The sequence below is a fragment of the Myripristis murdjan genome, chromosome 17 (genome assembly GCF_902150065.1).
Source record: "Myripristis murdjan chromosome 17, fMyrMur1.1, whole genome shotgun sequence".
Lineage (NCBI taxonomy): Eukaryota > Metazoa > Chordata > Actinopteri > Holocentriformes > Holocentridae > Myripristis > Myripristis murdjan.
This window is the reverse complement of record NC_043996.1, coordinates 12655620-12675788: the sequence shown is the minus strand read 5'-3', so window position 1 is coordinate 12675788 and position 20169 is coordinate 12655620. Positions and strand designations below refer to the sequence as shown.

At 40.9% G+C, this 20169-nt stretch overlaps 2 protein-coding genes across 2 annotated transcripts; one reads left to right on the top strand and one right to left on the bottom strand.

The window, feature by feature from the left end:
- Window positions 1-8: 8 nt before the first annotated feature.
- Window positions 9-12314, bottom strand: LOC115375533 (importin-13-like). Its single transcript, XM_030074969.1, has 21 exons — window positions 12100-12314; window positions 11272-11397; window positions 8871-9520; window positions 8514-8654; window positions 8256-8397; window positions 7386-7552; window positions 7162-7282; window positions 6916-7063; window positions 6087-6268; window positions 5296-5322; window positions 4980-5114; window positions 4160-4306; window positions 3300-3380; window positions 3013-3150; window positions 2716-2812; window positions 2584-2636; window positions 2424-2490; window positions 2095-2153; window positions 1826-1897; window positions 1178-1359; window positions 9-547 (listed from the first exon to the last, which is right to left on the bottom strand). Exons 1-21 carry the CDS (start codon window positions 12166-12168, stop codon window positions 451-453), a joined length of 2901 nt encoding a protein of 966 aa, XP_029930829.1. The 5' UTR covers window positions 12169-12314; the 3' UTR covers window positions 9-450.
- Window positions 12315-12940: 626 nt separating this feature from the next.
- Window positions 12941-18636, top strand: LOC115374841 (putative protein TPRXL). The gene is made up of 5 exons (XM_030073983.1): window positions 12941-13100; window positions 13993-14301; window positions 16037-16348; window positions 17303-17469; window positions 18407-18636. Exons 1-5 carry the CDS (start codon window positions 13034-13036, stop codon window positions 18449-18451), a joined length of 900 nt encoding a protein of 299 aa, XP_029929843.1. The 5' UTR covers window positions 12941-13033; the 3' UTR covers window positions 18452-18636.
- The last annotated feature ends 1533 nt before the right edge of the window (window positions 18637-20169 follow it).

The following is a 20169-nucleotide window of genomic DNA, read 5'->3' as shown; positions in this document are numbered from 1 at the left end:
GTGTCATCTTGGATCCTTGTGCATCCGTGTGTAAGAGCTAAAAAAGGACACTTTGGAACAACTTGAAGTTGTAATTGTCACCAAGACACTTGTCTCACACTGTATATCAGAACTGACAAAAGTGTTTCATAAAAAAAAAAAAAAAATCTGGTTAACATGTCTCACAGAGGCCCTTTCATTGAAATATTAGAATATTAGATAAATGGCAGCAAAATCAAGTATTATCCTGGCTCACTTAAACAGAAACTTCATTTTTCCACATTTCTGCTTTGGTATATTATTATGACTTTTGATAGTCCAGTGTCATCCACAAGTGAATCATATTTGGCTTCGGCACTGAAGCCATTTTAAAAAGGGATTTGTGTCCTTTTTTGTGGAAATTTCCCTTAATCTTTCTTGGAGACTTTAACTGAGGAAAGATGAGTCACAGGAGACAGCCAGAAATTCAAGCTAGTAGTCTGCTGAGTATCCGGTTCCCTGGAGGCCGCGGCAGAGCAGGGAGAACTCCTTCACAATCTCTTTGACACGTCGCTTGTTGGTCTGCTCCCTAGGAAAAGGGAAACGATTGATTTTATCAAAACATGTAACAGTATTTTTCTATGGACCCTACACCTGTAATATCAAAATAGCTTGATATGAAAGACATCATATAGGATGAAAAGAGTACCTTTTGCAAAAATTACAAAATAGGAAAACTGGGTTTACAGTTTAGGCTTAAACAGCATCAGTTCCTGGGACAGCTTAATTATATAGCACAAATGTTCAAAACAAAAGATACGTATCATGAGGACATACTGTGTGTTTTCCTTTATTAACTCCTGATTTGCAGTGTTTTTTTTTTTTTTTTTTTCAAATGTTTCCTCCTATAGTCTGTGAATTATGAGGAGGATGCATTTCATTTTCCATTTATGAGAGGGTAGCAAAGCCCCACGGCAATCCCCCACAATCAAATAGTCTCTATGGGTTTAACTTGATTGGGGATTTACGCTGCTTAACTTCTACTGAGTCCTTACATAACAGAGTGCTGAGGAAGCTTGAGATGGTGCACTCTTGCTCACACCACTTAGGATGAGATCATCATATATTTTAGTTTAGAATCACCAGAAAACATTCCCTTGCCATCTCACAATCCTCTTTTTAACTATAAACATCAACAGCTAATCGTATTGATCATTACCTTAGAAGCTGCTGAGTGAAGGCATCCTTCTGCTCCATGGTGACCTGGGCAGAGGGGAACCCCGGGGTCTGCAGGCTCTCCTTCAGCCACTGAGACAGCAGGGCTGGACAGTGTCTGTTCAGACTGAACAGCACCTCAGAGAAGTGCTCTGTCAGGCTGCGGGGAGACCCACCTCCGACTGCCTGTGACACGAATAAAGAGACATGTTTCCATTATGTTGTTTCAGAAAGTGCAGGTCAGGACCGAAAATGACTAATTTTTGTCAGGACGCTATATGACAATAATCCCACTGTGTTGAGCCTGAATGCCACACAGATTACATAACTGGGTTTAAATTGCAGGCTAAACACTTTATGAGCCCCTGCATTAGATTTTTCAATATTGTGCTATGTTCTGTTATACAGAAGTGGATAAATGTTGTTCTTGCATAATCCAGTTTGACATACAGTTAAACCCACTGGATACAGAAGCTAGCCAGTGATTGAGTTTTACAGTTGAGGTGGGTGGGCGTGCATCTCCAGCATGATCTTAATAATAAGTGATGGATTATCCATTACACTGGAAAGCAGGGCTGCTTAGAACAGTATTTTCCATCATGTTTTCATATTGTGTCTTGCTTATTCCATTAGTATATCTAAATAGGCTCACCTCAAGTACAGTCTCCGTCAGCAGCTTTCCATCCATAGGTGGCATGTCTTTAAACCGAGGCAAGAGCTCTGTCTGTCAGGCAAACAGCAGAAACAACAATAATAGTGTGAAAATTGATGAGTTGAAATTATGTTTGATAACAGTTGTGAATTAAGTGCTTGTTTAACTTGAAGAAAAGCAGTTTTTGATCGTTATTTTTTATCCCCTGATAGCAGAAAAATGTGACAACTGTTAAGGCCATACATTTCCATGCTAATGCCTCAACTTACAAAGAACAAACTGGCTGATTTGACCGTGGGTGTCTCTGGAAATTTGAGTGACAGAACCCCTGGACAAAGGAGAGAGGATAAAAAAGTTTTCTTAATAATTGCTTCAGCTAAGTAATCACAAAACTGCTGTCCTGGACAGTTTTCAAGATCAGGCAGGAAGAAAAAAGAATCTGAGACACAGAATTTTCAACACATTATTTTCTTAATGCAGAATGGCAAGGTAAAAAATTTTCATTTGACCAAGGATAGCACCAAAGCCATTCTTTGATCTTCAAAAGCTGGTAAAAAAAAAAAAAAAAAAAAAAAAAGGAATCTAAAGTGATACTCACCACAATAAAACAGAGCTTTAACATCCAGCTGCTCAGACAAGTACAAGTCAGGCTTCCTTTTGAGGATCTAACAATCAGCAATATATAAATCCGTAAGGCAAATATTTCCATCTAATAAAGATGTATAAACATGGATATTTATCACACTCATCACACTAACCTGAGTATGAAGTTGCATAAATGATTCAGCAATATCCGGATGATTCCTTGGGCCTGTGCAATATAATATAGCATCAGCAAAACAAAGATACGATGAAAACCTCAGTCAAATTCCTCTTAAACTCTTTATTACCTTGCTGAAAGATGGTGAGAGTCGCAGAAGTCAACACTTCAATCAGGCTTTTGATAGAAGAGGCGTGTTGTTCCTCTCCAGCAAATATGTGCACCATCTACAAGGACAGACAATGACACCTGATCTCAAAGAATCTCATGGTATTTCATCGGCAAAACTTTTCCACAGATTTTCAAGATGACTGACCGTGCAACCTTGCTTTCCCAAAAGGACGGTCGAGTCCTCGTTGTTCTGTTACAACTCCGCAGATAAAAGTGGTTTTTATGCTTTGAGGGGTTTCAGTCTGCGGGGGCGTACCTGACGTGCGAGGTCCAGAGCCGAAGCTTGCGGGAAAGCACTATAGATCTGTCCCAGCATCTCGCTCAGCTGGGCCACCATGGGGCCAAAGTCATGTAGGAGGGTTCGAACTGACTTCTCGAATACCCCACACACTGCCTGGGGGAGGAGGAGCGCTGTGAGAGAGTGTGAGTCAGTAAACACACAGACACAAACCCATACACCCACACAGTATCATACATGCACACACATACACAACATCATAGACATACAGGACATATTTATGCAAGCAATATAAACTCTCCTACCTCTACCACTTCTGAGTCATCGAGCCACTTGCTCAGGATGGTCTGGATCAGTGTAAACACTTGCTGCAACACAACCACTACCTGAAAAATTTAGATAAAAATTAGGCCTCTTGTGTTAATTGAGATTCACACAACTGTCTGGAGAGCATAGTAACATGTATTGTAAAACATTGTGATATGTCTTCAGATACATTTTTGGTCATTTCAGCACATTTCAACACTTTACATGTATAGAAATATGAATGGATAAATAATAAAACAATTACTGAGAGACAGCTGAAGACAGGCTATGCTTATTTAACATAATAATAACAAAGATAGTTGCCTTCATGTGTAACAGGGAAACTTACAAAGTTCAGGTAGCAGACAGTGGAGTAACTGCAGCATCCATGTTCATAGAAATATACCATATAATGAGAATATATATTATGAAAAAGTATTGGAAGCTGGGATTATGGCCGAATTATTGCTGGATTATGGGTGAAATTCTTAAATGTCTGGTATTAACAGGACAATTATTTTACTTTTTCAGTCTTCACAATTCTTTAAGTTAAAACCGATTTTTGTTTAAAATTAAATAAAAAAAAGTTTGTTAAACTGCAAGTACTGTAGCTACAATAACTATAGTAACAGTAAGCATGTATAGTCGAATTTGATTAACATGCAATTCATCTGCATAGGATGCTTAATTTAAGAAGGTTTCCAATAATCAAATCAAATTAAATTAAATGAATGAATTCTTTTTTCTTAAATACTGGGTTGACATTGAGTTGCATGAGACAATATTGTGATATTACATTTTGGGAGCATCGCCCAAGCCTAATGCATACACACTCTGCCAGTATAGGATGTGGATGTACCGGGTTAGGTGTGGCGTGGGAGGGTGTGAGTCTGGGAAGAGCTGCTCCCTCCATGCTGTCTGCCTGTCTGTTGATGTCCAGAGTGGTGAAGAGACTGGACAGCATCCCCAGTATATGTATTATGGACAGTTTATTGGAGGGATTGGGCTGTAAAGACAGAAGGAGGAGGATGGGTTAGATGTGTAAACGCCTTTTGAAGAGAGCATGAAAGGCCAGCACAAGAGGGATAATGTCAAATGTGTGAAATAACAGGGTTTTCAAGCTGAAATTTGTTTAAATGGAAGCCACCGGTATCATCACCTCCATCAGCGGACGATTTATTGAAAATAACTTTGGTTTTCTGGGTGCAACAGTGTAGCCTAGTGGTTAAAGACCATCTTGTAACCAAAAAGTCTTGGGTTTAGTCCCTGCAACAGCCATTTATTCTGTCAAAAGTATCCAACACATGGTGGCTTGCTTATGGATTTGACAGCTAAATAGCTAAAATGTGAGATGAAGGTCCACTGGGACTGAAATGTCAGTAAATAAAAATTGATGTCCTTTGTACAAGTGAGCAATGTCTGGAGTGAGCAAATGTCTTTCTTTGATGATTTTACATCCCATTGTCCTGTCACGGTATACAATACAAAAAAATCTGGATGTGTGAGCTACTCACAATCTAAAATTTAAGAACAAAATGTAATTCTAATTATCATCATCATCATCACCACAACCACTTCTTCCACCACCATCAGCACTATTCTCAGTATTGATGATATTTTTCTAGTCTTTAATGTGTCAGTCCCTTTTTTTTTTTTTTTTTTTTTTTTTTTTTTATTACCTCCTGCTGGGCCAGTGTGTCCAGCCTCTGGACATGAGGGGTGATAAGGGAGTCAAGGCTGCCCAGAATCTCTTCCACTGGGAGGGCGGACAGGAGGAAACCCAGAGCCTGCATCAGCCACATACACTGGCTGCTCTGCACACAGACACACAGAAACATACAGCACACATACGCACACACACATGTACACACAGACATGCACACGCAGACACGCACACGCAGACACATATATCATGAATGCAGTCTCCGCAGAGGGAAGATTGGTGCACTTTTCAGAAAAGATGGATCTGATATGTGCTGAAGGTTGCATACTGACCTTGTGGATTTCTTTTACCAGCACATCCTATAAACAAAAAATGGAGATTTCAGTAGGCTTACAAAATTTACTAAACTAACACTGAAAAACAAAGATATCCAATCAAAGAAAACAAACATATCAACACACATAAAGGGACTATGTGTAGCATTTTTACATCAATTACACATCATATTTTTGAGACATTAGAAGAATAATAAATTAAAGATTAACTGAGGAATTGGCAGCTTCAACTGGCCTCTATACTGGATTTTACATTGCGTGCCATCAGGTTAGAGCTATTGCAATCCGTATCCCGGAATATGAGTAAGAGATGTATGTATGTATGTATGGATGAGAGATTTATGGCACAAAACAGGGACTGGGAATGGGCTGCTGTTCTTCCAAGAAAAACAAAGCTAAATCTTTCACTGTCTCACAATGGAGCATAGTAGGTGCAGACTGAAGGGTTAATGGAGGAATCAGTTCCAACCTGTTTATCCCTTTCAGTAAAGCCAGGGAGAAAACAAACACACCTGAAGCAATGCCAACAAGGGGGAGTGGGAAGCTACTTCCGAAAGCAGAGGCGTTCATAGGAAATACGGTTTTAAACGTGGCTTTTGAAAAACACTACTGACATGAAATAGAAACCACAAATCCACTCAGCTCCACCAGTCTCATTTGCTTTCAGCTATTATACAAGGGTTTCACAATTAATATAATAATATACTGTATTTATAGTAAAAATGCTACACATAGCACCTTTACAGACATCTATACACATGCATCTATAACCACGCTTTCTCCCTGACCTGTGACACTGTCATGATGTCATGCACATAGGGGCTGAGGTCATGTCGGCACTCCCGGCAGATCCTCTTCAGAGTAGAGACACTGGACACAGACAGCTCTGGCTTCACAAGGCCCTGGAGCACCATGGGTAATATCCCACTCAGCATCACCGGATGGTCAGCCAGCCATTCTGCCAGGGACCCTGGTGGATGAGGGAGATAAGGAGGTTTGTCTCTGAAGCCAAGTGTAAATGGGATTGTCACAGTTCAGATCAGAAGCAGCAGCCACTAATAGAAATTTGATGGCAGTGAAAGTGCAAAAAAACAAACAAACAAACAACAACAACAAAAAAAACTTCAGCAACAACATAAAATGCATCCTATTTGAGATATTACACTTTATTCACACAAATCATCTAGTGTTTCAAAATGAGGCAGTTTTTTTTTTTTTTTTTTTGCTCATTCCTTCTGTTCGGCAGGGCTGGTTAGATGCTTGATGCTGATGTTACATCAGTTCTTTAAAGGCTTCAGGCTTTGTTTTAGGAGGAAACAGACAGCAGAATCTATGACTTCATATCCAGTGTACTGTGGAACAGGCAAGTCAGGGGAATAGCACAAGAGAGGACTATATGTGTATGTCTGTGAGGGGGGGCGTTCAGAAAAAGAGAGAGAGAGGGAGAGAAGATTCAGATTTAGAGAGAGAAGATAAAGAGAGATAAAGAGATGGAACGAGAGGTGGGAGGAAGAAATATGAAAAGAGATGGCAAAGTAAATATAACAGAATAAATGGGCAATGTTGTTTATTAATGTACACATGGGTGCTGTATGAAGCAGAGGTCTGAGTAGGTACCTATAGTGTACATCACTGTGTCAGCCAGCATAATGTTGCTGATGTTGATTCTGGGGATAAGGCCAATAAGGCCAGGGATAACATCAGAGTAGTTCACATCTATGGTCTCCGCTATGGACTGGAAACCAAACAACAGAGCCTCAGTGTCCTTGAGAGGTAGAAGAGAAAACACATTCTAGATGAACACAGTCTGTACACGCATTTAAGTTCAGAAAGTATTCCAGTGGGCGGTGGGAATTACATTACCTGCCACACAGCTGAATGCTGGGTGTCCATCAGCTGCCTGCCCAGCCGGTCATACAGGTTACTGAGGAGCTCTGCCCCCAGCATTTCATACACATACATCAGAGTGTCAGAGATGTCCACTCTGCAATGAAAAATAGTCACAGAAACACACAGTCAGAAAAGACCTGGATGAAGGCGGAGTAAATCACTGTCAGCAAAAAGACAACCACAGTTTCACAAGTTACCTGTAGATTCTGAACTGCTCCTTGTCATCAGAGGACCAGGAGGCGTACTCCTCCTGAGACGGGTAGTGGGATTTATGTAGCAGCACGTCTACCAGCTGGAAGTAGACTGGCCTGTAGACCTGCAGGTAAACTGCCTGCTTCTCCTCATCAAACGACAAGATGTCATCCTGAAGAAGCAAAGAATAAAAAAAAAAAAAAAAAAAACACAAATAGATTAACGAAGCCATGCTGACGATCCTTTGTCCGACAAACAGGCACACAAAGACACATTGGTGCTATTCACATTAGCATTTTGGGGCTTGATAATTTAAGTTATTAACTGGAGTCGTGTCCATACACACACTTGTATGTAGAAGCTTGAGAATGGCTTCAAGATGAACAAGGAACAGGACCTGCTTCTGTATTTTCAGTTAAATCATTCTCTAACCAGCTTCTAGTTATCAGTCTCGTCAATAGTACAGTTGTCAGCCTTGTTAACAATTGTACTGCTTATGAATTTGACCAGATTAAGCACTCAAATTAGAAGCGATGAGCGTATTTAACTCTAACGTGAATGTGGCCTTTGAGTCAGCTGCATGCATGAATAAATGCTCACATTTAAGAACATAAGAAAAAATGTAAAATCATCTGATATTAGATGATGAAAAATAATGATGATCCAACTTTGTTACATACAAATATAGACACAAAAATCCCCTCTAATTGGCTTGCCTACACACCGCATTTACTGTGAAATGTTTCAACTACTAAGGTCTTGGTCAGGCAAACTTCATATTTACTTGTAAACCAAAGAAGAATCAACCACACCGGGTGTGCACTCTACAGAACTTCTTAATACACTGCCATTATAATATAATGCAGCCTCCATACCTGCAGTGTGTACCAGAAGGTGAGTGTAAGGGAGCTGGTGGTTTCACTGACTGGATAATGCCCAGGAATCCCAGTGCAGAACAGAATCATGTTCACCAAGGCCAGATATTCTTGCCAACGTTCCACCTGCTCCAACAAAATCCTGTCACACATAAACACAGTGATCCAAATTAAGAAACAAGTAGTTCATAAAGGCCAAACAGTGAAGCCAGGTCATAGGATGAGCTTTTGTGCTTGTGTGTGTGTGTGTGTGTGTACCTGGAGTGTGTCTCCCCCAGAGCAACAGCAATGCGACAGATACCATGTGAGGTCTCCATGTCCCCATCCTGTGCCGCTGCCTTCAGCTGGTCATGTAGACCCAGCACCAGAGGCATCAAGTTCACAAGAGCATCAGTGTACCTGCACACATGTGATTATGCATAATTATGCATGTGCACATTCAAGCAGTATGCAAATGTATACACAAATATACATACAAACATGAAAAATGCTCCCAACAAAAATCCAACTGTTTGTCAAACAACTTCTGACTCACACACCTGAAAATACACAACACAACAAATACACATTCTATAGCTGTGCACTGTTATGACTGTGCTCCAGCTTACATCTCACCTCTGGCAATCTGGCTGTGAGATGGCATTAACTATTGTCTCCACAGCCGTGTCAAAAAGCTCAGGGTTGGACAGTGTGGTGAAACAGTCCTGGACCAGTCCCTGGCTCTCCCCTAGCGGCACATCCAGCCCTACCCAGCTGGAAAGACAGCGCAGCACCCTCTCTTTCACCTGGTTTGGGGAGTCCTGGCTCTGGAGCAGCTGACGAAGCAGGGGACACACCACTGCCCACTCCGCAGCTAGGGCCTCCCTCAGCTGGGACCGGCGAGCCTGGGTGAGCCGGCTGCTCTGGAACTCCTCTGGTAGCACAGTGAGGAGCTCCAGCAGGGCAAGGCAGTGGGCATGTGGGTCCTGCTCAACCCTGGCACCAGAGCCAGCCGTGCCGCCTTCAGCTTCAGCCTTCTCTGGTTGGAAAGCTCTGACCATTTCTGCCACGGGCTGGGGCCAGGCCTGTGGAATCAGGTTAAGAGCCAAAGAGGCCAGAGCCACACACAGCCTGGTCAGCACCATTTTGGGCCCGGAGGAAAAGTGTAAGATGTGGGAGAGGAGCTGCATCTTCAGGCTCTGATGCTGGTCTGTGGGAAGGTCACTCCAGTGACGGGAGATCTTTGTATGGAGGGTGCTGGCACCAAAGAACTGAATTTCTGGGAGCTGTGATGAAAGAGGAATGAGACAGGGAACAGATTTCATGTGACTGACTATTAGATCTCAGCTAATAACTGCCCACTCAGCACCCATTGTACTCCTAGTCATCCTGGAAAGGGTTGCCCTCTTTCCTCCAGTTCCTCCAATTTCCTCTGATTTTCCCCTTTTTGGCTTCTGAGTTTTTTAGGATATTTTTTTTTCTTACCCAGTATAAGGGTTTGGGTCAGAGGGCTTGATTTAGCTTTTTATAAACTGTGGGCCTGTAAAGAGTGTAACAGGGATTATGGGCTCTAAATAAACTTTAATAAACTTGAACAGATGCTATAGGGGATCACTGTTTTCAGAGTTTGGTTTGCACCGTAGTCTTCAGCTATGACTCCTTTTGTATGACAGTTTTGGCTTGGAAAAATCCAACTTACTAAGAATTCTAGTCCAGAATAGCTAAAAAAAAAAAAAAAAAAAAAAAAAAAAAAAAAAAAAAAAACAGGTACAAATGTGTCCACTTTGTGATAAAAGTTTAAAATGTGATTGCTGTATATTGGCAAATTATTCCTTAATTGTTCTTGACAGACATTCATTCAATACCCAAAGCCTGTCCTCGTGAGGCTGGTACAGTTGTTTAATTTCCACTAAATCAAAAACAATCAGCATGTAAATTTAGATTTTGTTAATATTACTTCACATTTGGGAATCAGAACAGGTAAGTGTAGCATTCTAAGGACCCAGTGACATACTCCAACATTACCTACATGATATGGCCTTACCCCACAGAGAATGTTTCGGTCTCATACCAAAGCCCTCAGAGCATTTTGTGTGCTCATACTAAAGCTTTGAGGGCCTTCTGTTTGCACACTCGCCAGACCTGCTGGATCAGACCATGTCATGTGTTCACTGTACACAAGTAGTGAATACACAATGGAATATTTGTGAATAAACAATTTATAAAGTGTTAAGGATTTTTTTTTTTTTTAACAGTATCTAACATTAACATATAAATTTATTTCTGAGTACATGTGTTGAGGTTGACTCTTTTTCTTTATTTGCATAGTGTGTTAAAATGTATGGAAATTATGAGGAATATTACATAAATAAATGAGCACAATGAAAATGACTAAACAAATCATGTCTAAAAAAATGCTATACACGCATCTATCAATGGATACTCATAAATTGTGTATTGGTGTTAATGCATGCATTTGAGCATTTATACTAAATGTCTATCAAGTCCTATTTGCACATGCAGAGTGAAGAGTAAAGAAAAAGATTCTTGCAGCTGCAGGTGCTTTAATAATATAAAATGTACCTTTACTGATCCCCTACAGGAGAAATTCAAGAAAAAATGTCCATAAATATCTATAAACAAGTGTGTTAGATAGATGGAAAAGGCTCCTTTATTTGTCTTACTGAGATCAAGATGTCTTTTGGATACATAAAGACGTTACAAATGGATTGGACAGGTATCACAAAGCAGCTCAGCGTTACCAGGAAGGAATCATTCATCACACAGACAGCATGACAGCTAATATTTACAAGCAGTGACAAACACATCAGAAACAATAAATGTAAATTCTTACACAGGGAGGAGACCATATAAATCCACCCTTTAACTGATCTCATACTGATAATAGACAACTTAAATACCCAGTGGGCTTTTCTCTCTTTGCAGGAATGTGGACTAACCTGTCTATCTAAACCAAAATGCTGCCCAATATTTCTTAGCAGCAAGTGTACAGGAGGTGATAGTAAACGTGACAGACCTTGCCTGGGCTGAGCAGGGCCCAGCAGAACTGCCATGCCTGTGCGGAGGTCTGAGCCTGGGTCAGCCACTTCTGGGCCTCACTCTTATGCACCATGTCTGGGTCATAGTACAGCTGGTAGAGAGCCTGAGGAGGAGGAGGAGAGGAGGAGAATGGACAGTGAACTTTGATGAGGAGGGACACTCTTGAGAAATCATGATCAAAATCAACCCCTGTGATTTCTATTTCAGCAATTGTGATTGTGGGGACAGGATAATGTAAAGGTACTTTCATCATGGTAGGTCTATTATCTTGTGCAACAAGTAGATATAGGCTACAAGAAACTGGCTGTTTTTGTGCATCAAGATGACCAAATTTAAACTGGATGCTCAGAGCACCATACAAATGCATAGAGGTGGATGACCAATTGTTTGAAAGGGGTAAAAAAAAAAAAAAAAAAAAAAAAAAAAAAAGTGTTGTCATAGCAACTAATCCAGAGCACATGGTGACGGTTATTATTAGGACAGCATATGCTTATAGCCGGCATCATGTTACAAAAGGTTCATAAGCCTAAAAACCCTCCGTTAAACTACACTGTCACTTACCTTTGAAAAAGACTACCATTTGTTTTATTTTTACCTTATTTATTATGATAAATATGTCCATACCTGTATATTATGAATGGGTTATGAATACTGTAGGCTGAATGCGACAACTTCCATTTGTTTTGGTTGTAACCTGTATAATCAAATTAGCAGCGGTGTTTTCTTAAGCTGCTTCGGAAGCTGTGTCAGTAATTCAATAAAATAGCAATTCAATAAAGTGGCTCTTGATTTATTGACAACTTACCAACTCCACATTCTCCACAGTTAACTCCAAATTCACCAGGCTGGCTCCCGGAGTGGCTGGTGGCTCCATCTGGCGCAGCGTGAAACCAAACAGTTGTACTGGTTCCTTCTGTTGTCCAAAATCAGTCTTTTTTTGGGAGGGTGGGGAGGGGGGTGGGGGGGAACTAAAGCCTGACTGGCTGATTCAAAGAAAGAAATAAAACGAGCACCCACTGTGCACTAGAGTGAACGAAGGCCGACAATGGAGGGAATCCAGCTGTCCATCTCGCTACTGCAGCCTAACTCCTTGAGGGCAGTGCGCTTCAGTGTGACGACATGCTGACCTCCTTGGGGACATAAAAGTTGTCTCACATCGCCATGAAGGAAGACTTGCTGTGCAAAATATGACCGATTAATTAAATTTTCCTAAACCGAAATGACAATCTTGAGCCAATCAAGCAGTGAATCATCCACAGACTTAATACTGTGCAGGGTAGTCCCGCAACAGGCGCTCCTGACACACTGAGCAACTGCGCATCCGACGCACTGACAGCTGATTGGAGCGAGCCACCGGCCCTTCACCGCGTGCGACTGCGAGCTCTTAGAAATGCATTTCAGAGGGAGAGGTGCTGAAGTGAGTTATTCTACAAGGACCAACACAATGCTGGAGAGTGAAGCGTGTATTGTTTGTTGGCTCGATCAGGCTTTACTCATTAGAATAAGACATGTAGCCTACACTAGACGCTGCCGCCGCCGCCACCGCCGCCGCCTGCCTGCCACGCAGCTCCACCCCTACTTCTCTTCTGCCCGACTCCCTCAGGATATTTTTAGCGCTGATGATGTGCCCTGTCAAATAACGTAACGGAAACAACCTCTCCAGCAAGAGCAGAGCTGCTTTGAAGAAAGCCACATTTGGTCTATTTCATTGTGATTTCCAGGGGGACGCAGCGAATGAGATGAAAATTGAAATTAATTTGGTGTTTTGCGCGTTGGTGGTCCTTACCGGCTCGTTGCAGACAAAAGGTAAGGTGTCATCATCGGTGTGCCAGTGTACTGTATCGGTGTCTTTGTGTGCGCGGTGGTGCGACTTAACATCCTGCTGACGTGAGATAACCCACTGTAGACAATTGATTCAGCGCATGATGCTCTCGACCATCTGATATACAGAAAGTTGCTGATCAGCGCACTTGGATGCGTTTCTATCAATTCATACATGATGAAAATGCATATAAAAGTGCATAGTTTCCTTATTAACTTACTAGTCGAATCAGCTCGACTGCTTGTGCGCAGGTTGTCTTCACTCTTTCCTGGAGGCTACAGATTATGATCTTAAATTAATCTGTGCAAATTCATTTACAGTGCTTAAATGCGACGGGTGATAATAAAGAAAACTTGATGTTTTCCTTTTTTAGGACTTTGGGACGTTCCGTCAGTGCATAAAATATGCATATTTTCAATTTTTAGACTTTTCAGGTTATCTCATTTCCTTAATTAACAGACCTGATTAGACTGCTGTCAAACTGATGCATGACAGAGTCTTTGGCCTCTTGGCAATGCTTTTGGCCTCACATCCGCACATCAGTCAGGCCCTTGACCTGATTTGTTGAATGCTGGACAAAACCTGAATAAATCAAACACACAATAAAATCACATTATAGATAAGAAAATGAGAAGAAATAATCAAAGTTGTCCCATGTCAGAATTATATAAAGCTGCATTCATTATATTGTGAAACACAAACTGATAGAGGCTAATATACACCAGCATATTTGCTGAGTCCATAAGTGCCCTGATATGTTTATCTGGAAATTAATCTTATATTACACATCCACACGTGAAGGAAACAGTGTAACTGTTAATATGCTTTGTATTGCATCTGTTTATTCTTATAATGGCATTCATCTTTATTTTATAGGTCAGAGCACTCCTGTGCCTCCTGTCCTCACCTCAGCTGCCCTCCCAAGCCAGACTGGAACCCCAGTGTCCCCTGTTCTGCCAGAGGATGCTGGAGACAAGGTCCTGCAGTGGGCACATACTCCTTCAGGCTGGGGCAGAGCATCAACGAAACCCATGACCATCACTGAGGCTGAAGGGATAGTCCAATCGATGACTATGACAGCTGCAGTACATGGGAATAAATTGGTGACCACAACATCTGGAGTGTCAACCTCTCAGCGAATCCCCATGACTGTTAACCCTCTTCAGCCCACTGCTTCTGTCTCCGGTAATCAAGATCAAACTTTTCATTGCCTGCCATGTCCATATAAGCTGTTTAATATAAGTCTAGAGCCTTATATTACACACAGTAACAACACCAGGTATTAACAACACAGAGAGGAGAAATTATGGTCAACATGTTGTCCATAATCCTATAAACCATACATATCTAATTTCTCAGCTTAGTCTGTTTACTTTATTAATCAGTTCATGCTCCAGAGTATTATAGGGTGTCATTCTGTTTATCAGGTAGGATGTACAGATAAAAATAAACCAACCTACATGCTAAAACCTGCCTGTTTGCAAACACACAGACACTCTGCTCAGACTGAGCTCCATTTGCCACAAGCATTCCAGCATCATAGTCCTTTTCTTAACCCACATAGCGCAGCATGTGTGGGGCAGTGGCCTCACGTCAGCCTGGGATGACTGGACTGAGTTCAGAGAAGGTGTGTGTGTGTGTGTGTGTGTGTGTGTGTGTGTCTGCGCCTGTGTGTGTATATCTGTCAGTGTGTCACAACGTGATTTAAGAGGTGCCCTTTTACAGATCAGATAAATATAACTTCCCCCTGTTGGTGCCGTCAGCATGTCGCCTCTTTGAGCGGCGCTGAAATAACACACAATGTGACATAACACAATCCAGATCACACTCTCTTGCCTACTCGCTAGCTGCTGTCATCACTTCTCTGTCTTTCCTGTAGAATAATGTGTAGGTTGTCACTTGGCAGAAGTCGCTGTTGGAGTTTGTCATCACTGGGAAAGCTGCAAATTTTATCACTGACTAATCTGATTTACTTAATAATTCATCTTTTGTTGTGTGAGCAGGGATGTGAGTTTTCCTTATTTAGAATACATTCATCCTTGCTGTCTTGCAAGAAGGTTTGGGCCAATATCCAAGAGCACTGAATATCGTGATGTTTGTGGCCATGTGTGATGTTGTCTACAACATGTCGAGGGGTGGTGATGGGGGATAGTGATACTGTCACTCTGCTTTGTTACAGTTATTCCACTTTGGTCTGGACATGGTCCTGTGAAAACTCTTTTGTATACAGCCTAGTTATTTTGATGCCATTATTCTGAGAGGAGTCGGAAGTTTTATTTTAACTTGACTCATCCCAAGGGAGTGATAACATTAAACATCACAATATTTTGGCATGACACAATATCTGGGATATCTCCCAAGCTAAACATTAGGTGGTCTGCTGCTGTAGACTGTTAATGACAAGCCTTGACGTATTTTGAGACTCCATTCTGCACACCACTGTTGCATTTTAACTTTTCGGGCTCTGTTTGCCAGGTAACACAATCCGTGTTGCGCTCATCTGACCGTCTTTGCCCATAGAGCTACCACCGACTAGATGTTTTTGTGTGTGTGTGTGTGTGTGTGTGTGTGTGTGTGGTACAAGACTCAGTGAATCCTTCATTTTATGCTGAATGAAAAGTGTAGGAGGGTAGCCATTTGTGACCAACAGTCAAACCACATGCAAAGCAGCTTGAATAAATAATAAATAATAAATAATAACTGATTCCATCAACACCTGTCAGCCTATTCTCTCTGCTTCCCTATTTTAATATCTGTGGGAGTTGTGCATTTTCATCAGCAGAATGGTGTACAGGTCCGAATAAACTGGTCATTGCATTCGTGTTTTTTGATTCTCCTCCCTGTAGGTTGGAAAAGAAATCTCTCTGTATCTTGTGAATTGACTATTCCTTGCTTCAGTCCTTGTATCTCTGTCTTTCAGATGTTTCAGGCAGTCATTCAGCCCTTCCCACCGCAGAGAGCTCCACCTCAGCGGGGCAGATCACAACCCCTGCTGGCACTGCCCCCACTGCTGGAGATCCACACACCACCTCTACTTTTCACTCTACCCCTGAATCCCATAAAGCAACCTCCACCACATCCCAACCCTCAACCCAGCCCCAGTCTGAATCCCTGACCCCAGCTCCCACCCCGCCCTCTGCCACAAGCTCTCCTCTCACCTCTGCTCCAGCCTATATCCCTGCTGGCCCGACACATCACGAGATACCATCGGAGCTGAATGTTGGAGATGAAGGTAAGGTGATGTGGGGCTGGGCAACCTATCAATATTATATTGATATCATAACATGAGACTATATATCACCTGGGATTTTGGATGTTGTAACATAGTGATATGGTATCAGTGTTGTCTTTTCCTGGTTTTTAATTCTCCATTGCAATAAATAATGAAATTTACTGAGCTTAGGTTGTTCTAGCTGTTCAGTTATTTGCCTTTTACCTGCTTGGGCATCACATCTACATTTGATCTGATAAAAGATAGTCATTCCTACAATAGCATTACAATATTACTACTGAGGTACTGGGTCAAAGATATTGTGATATTTGATTTTGTGGCTATTGCCAGGCTCTAAGGTGAGATTAAAAGGGTGTGTCTGGTATGTATCAGTCAATTATTAATATTTAGCCAAGATATCTGTCTGTATGTGCTCCACTGTGGTCTGAAAATTCATTTACCATGTTGCCATTGTCAGGTGAAAAGCTCCTAACTCCAGTTTAGGTGGTTTTCATGTCTTCACTTAAAATGAATGATACCATGCTCATCCATGAGTTGAGAAAGTTCTTAGACTTATGCAAAACTTTGAAAACCCCACTGGTAGACTGAAAAATGTGTGGTCATCAAGTTAAAAACAAGTTTTTTTCTTAGTTCCTGAAAAGTTCACATTTTGGAGACCTGACAAGAGGAATATACTCAGTTCAGCTGACAAGTAAGCAAGCAGGTTAGGACTGATCAACAACAAATAGACCGTATAGTCACATAAATCAAATAGACTTGATTTATGTCTATAAAGTGTATTATATAAATAGCAACTGTTATAGGCTGTAATCACGCTTAAATTATTAGATCTGTAAAAGGAGGATCACTGAATAAAACTGAATATAGATGTCTTTATTGCAATCACTTTTTACTTTATTCCCTGAAGTTAAATATGTGTAGCTGTTACCGTTTTTCCATCTCTGTGTCATGTAGACCTCAAGGGCTCCCATCACCACCCCAGCTCCCCTCTGGACCCGCTGCTGGCCGGCCTGTTGTCAGTCCTCATCGTCACGACAGCTATAATCTCCGTCATCCTCTTCCTCAGGTTCCACCAGCGGGCCGATCACCCAGAGTTCCACAGACTACAGGACCTACCCATGGTAAACTGTAACATACATGCATTATAATATGGTAATGCAGTGGCAAAACGAAAGGGAATAATAAGACAAAAAAGGATCAGTAGGTCAGAGACACTGGCTTTGTTCACATGCATTACTAGGTTTTGACCTAGTCTTGTTTACTTAACTGAACATATGTAGTTTACATTAGTTTGATACTAATTAATGTATTGGATATCATGCATATTATGCATTCACTTATTGCACACACAAATTCTTCAGTACTGACCAGTTCTTCTCCGGCATTTAGCAGATGACTTTCATTTGAGCTAGAGTCACAAAATGGACCACCAGGGTCCCGAAGGGGGTTTAAGAGGGTTCCCAACAATTCAGGGAATAGATAAATTTCCTTTTCATTTTATTCTCAGGAAGACAGAGGAAAGAAGACATTATAAACAAAATCCTTTTGATCATAATTTATTGTATTCATAGTTTGACAGTACTCAGTGTTATTATAGGGTTAGGGTTGTTGTGCTGGTCTGTGGTCTATTTTGCATGTTGAATCCTTTACATGATAAAGATTTAGAACCCCAGGCTCTGTATAGTATAGTACTATATATAGATGATATATAGACTATAATAGTGCATAAGTTTATTTGGGTTTTACGCTCCACTATATTCCTGAACAAATCCCACATTCAGTGTTTTCTTCACTTTTAATTCAAAAGAGCACCTTTTACCAAAAAGAAAGGTGTAACAAGAAATGTGTGAATCCTTTTTATCTGTTGTTGCATTTTCTGTCATCCCTGCCCAACATATTGAATTTTTGTTTTTAATTATGAGCTGTTACTCATTTTGTTTTAAATGGAATATATACACTGAGGGTTGTAGTTGAGGAAGAGTTATTCGTTACTATAGTCATTCTAAACAACCAAGCCACATTAAAGTTCACTTCATCGTTTTTTATAATCCTCTGTAGGATGACCTGATGGAGGACACACCACTCTCCAGATATACCTACTGATGGAAGCATCTTGTCTTGTCATTTGTACTCCCTAGAAGAGAAGCAAGCAGACTCCAAAGAATGACCATTTTGGATCTGAGCAGCCTTTGCCTGGATGCAGTTGCATCCCCTTACATGTCCCACTGATCAGTTTCCCCCTTTGACTGTGAAACCTGAGTCAGTGGTAAATATTTAAAGGATGTTTTTTTTTTTTTTTTTTTTTTTTTTTTTTTTCAAATGCTAGAAAAACCATAGAGAAATTGGGTTTCAGTAGTGTCAACATTATTTTCACATTCCCTTTAAACTTCTCAAATCTTTACTCCGGTGAGTTATATTTTCCTCTGAGGGAGGCTTACAGCACCACTGTGGCCCTGAATGACTCTCCTAATGTTTGCACAGCACTTTAATGTGGCAAGAAAGGCTACATTGCCCCCTAGGGGAGAACAGAGGTAATGTGGATCAAGGTTGCATTAAGTGGTCTGATTAATTTAATAGACAACCTCAGGCTTAATGTTGTCAGGTTTCATGAGGAAAATGATAATGAGGAATAAAGATAGGATGGATTAGATCAGGAGAAGAGAACAGGTGCACTTCCTCTGATTGCTGCCACTGATTAGGGCAGTGGGTACTTAGCTCTAGGTACGACTAAAATCAAGGATCCACAGGAGTGGAATGGATTAGATCATTAGTACTTCACTGATTTAAGGCTTCTCTCCAACATGCCCAAAAGGTGTATGAGTATCACAATGTGACCCTAAAGCTGACCAAATATTAGGGAAGTGCTATTTCTAGCCAAGTTGCCTGGTAGCAGTGGCACAGGTTGTCTTAATGCTGGCATCATGGGTCTTACATAAAATCTAGATGTAAATCAACAGGGAGGTGATTTTATCATTCAAAAGCCATATTCTTGTAAGAAGAGACAGATAACCTCTATGAGATGCCATTTCTCATTCAGTTTTACAAATTGAACACAAATAGAATCCAGATTTGATATGAGAGATACCAAATTATGCCTGAAAGTGCTATGCGTGTCATATACTGTGGCCTTCAATCTCCCGATGAGTTTTAGGTGACTGTGTCTTATAAAATGTTATCCTGGTGTGATATGAGTGAAAATCCTGGATTTATTTATAACCCTTTTGATGATGAATGTTTGTTTCAGCAGTGGAGACTGAAAAAGGCCTGCTACACTAAAGTTCAAAATTTAATATGATCTAAATATAAATGTGAAATATACTAGTTACTGTTGAGTATCAGAATCATATGTGGGAGGTGAATTTGTATTTATAAATGATCTATTTCATGTTAATTTCTGTCACACAAGGCAATTTGTCAGATGTGTAAATTGGAAACAAAGATTAGCAGCAACACATCGGGATATTTCCAGCTTTAGTGCAATTAAGATTGGTGTTACCTATATCCTGTATTAGTTAAGAGTATCTTGCGAATGTGCTGGAAGCTATTCTATAGGAGTTTTTACCTAAGTGTTACTTGTGAATTAAGTGCCAACAGTGATGTATGATATGCAGGTGAAAAGTCAAAGTGTAAGAAACGAAGTTCTTGTTTGATAATAAAATGGAAACTTCCATATTACAGACTCTGGTTGCATGCGCTGGGATGGTGCAATCTTGGAAAGCTTAACACACCATCATAGTAACTTCCTGCTAAATTTCTTTTATCATACAGGAATACGTTCTGTGGGCGTTTTTTGGCCCACTTGCCTAAACAAGCAGTGTGGA

Excerpts from the sequence above, each read along its gene's own strand:
- LOC115375533 (XM_030074969.1), bottom strand. The coding sequence starts at position 12,168 with ATGGAGCCACCAGCCACTCCGGGAGCCAGCCTGGTGAATTTGGAGTTA. Across the intron at positions 5,323-6,086 it reads ACATCATGACAGTGTCACAG|GATGTGCTGGTAAAAGAAAT; the intron begins GTCAGGGAGAAA and ends TTTTGTTTATAG. Across the intron at positions 1,898-2,094 it reads AATCAGCCAGTTTGTTCTTT|ACAGAGCTCTTGCCTCGGTT; the intron begins GTAAGTTGAGGC and ends TTTGCCTGACAG.
- LOC115374841 (XM_030073983.1), top strand. The coding sequence starts at position 13,034 with ATGAAAATTGAAATTAATTTGGTGTTTTGCGCGTTGGTGGTCCTTACC. Across the intron at positions 13,101-13,992 it reads CGGCTCGTTGCAGACAAAAG|GTCAGAGCACTCCTGTGCCT; the intron begins GTAAGGTGTCAT and ends TTTATTTTATAG. Across the intron at positions 17,470-18,406 it reads GACTACAGGACCTACCCATG|GATGACCTGATGGAGGACAC; the intron begins GTAAACTGTAAC and ends AATCCTCTGTAG.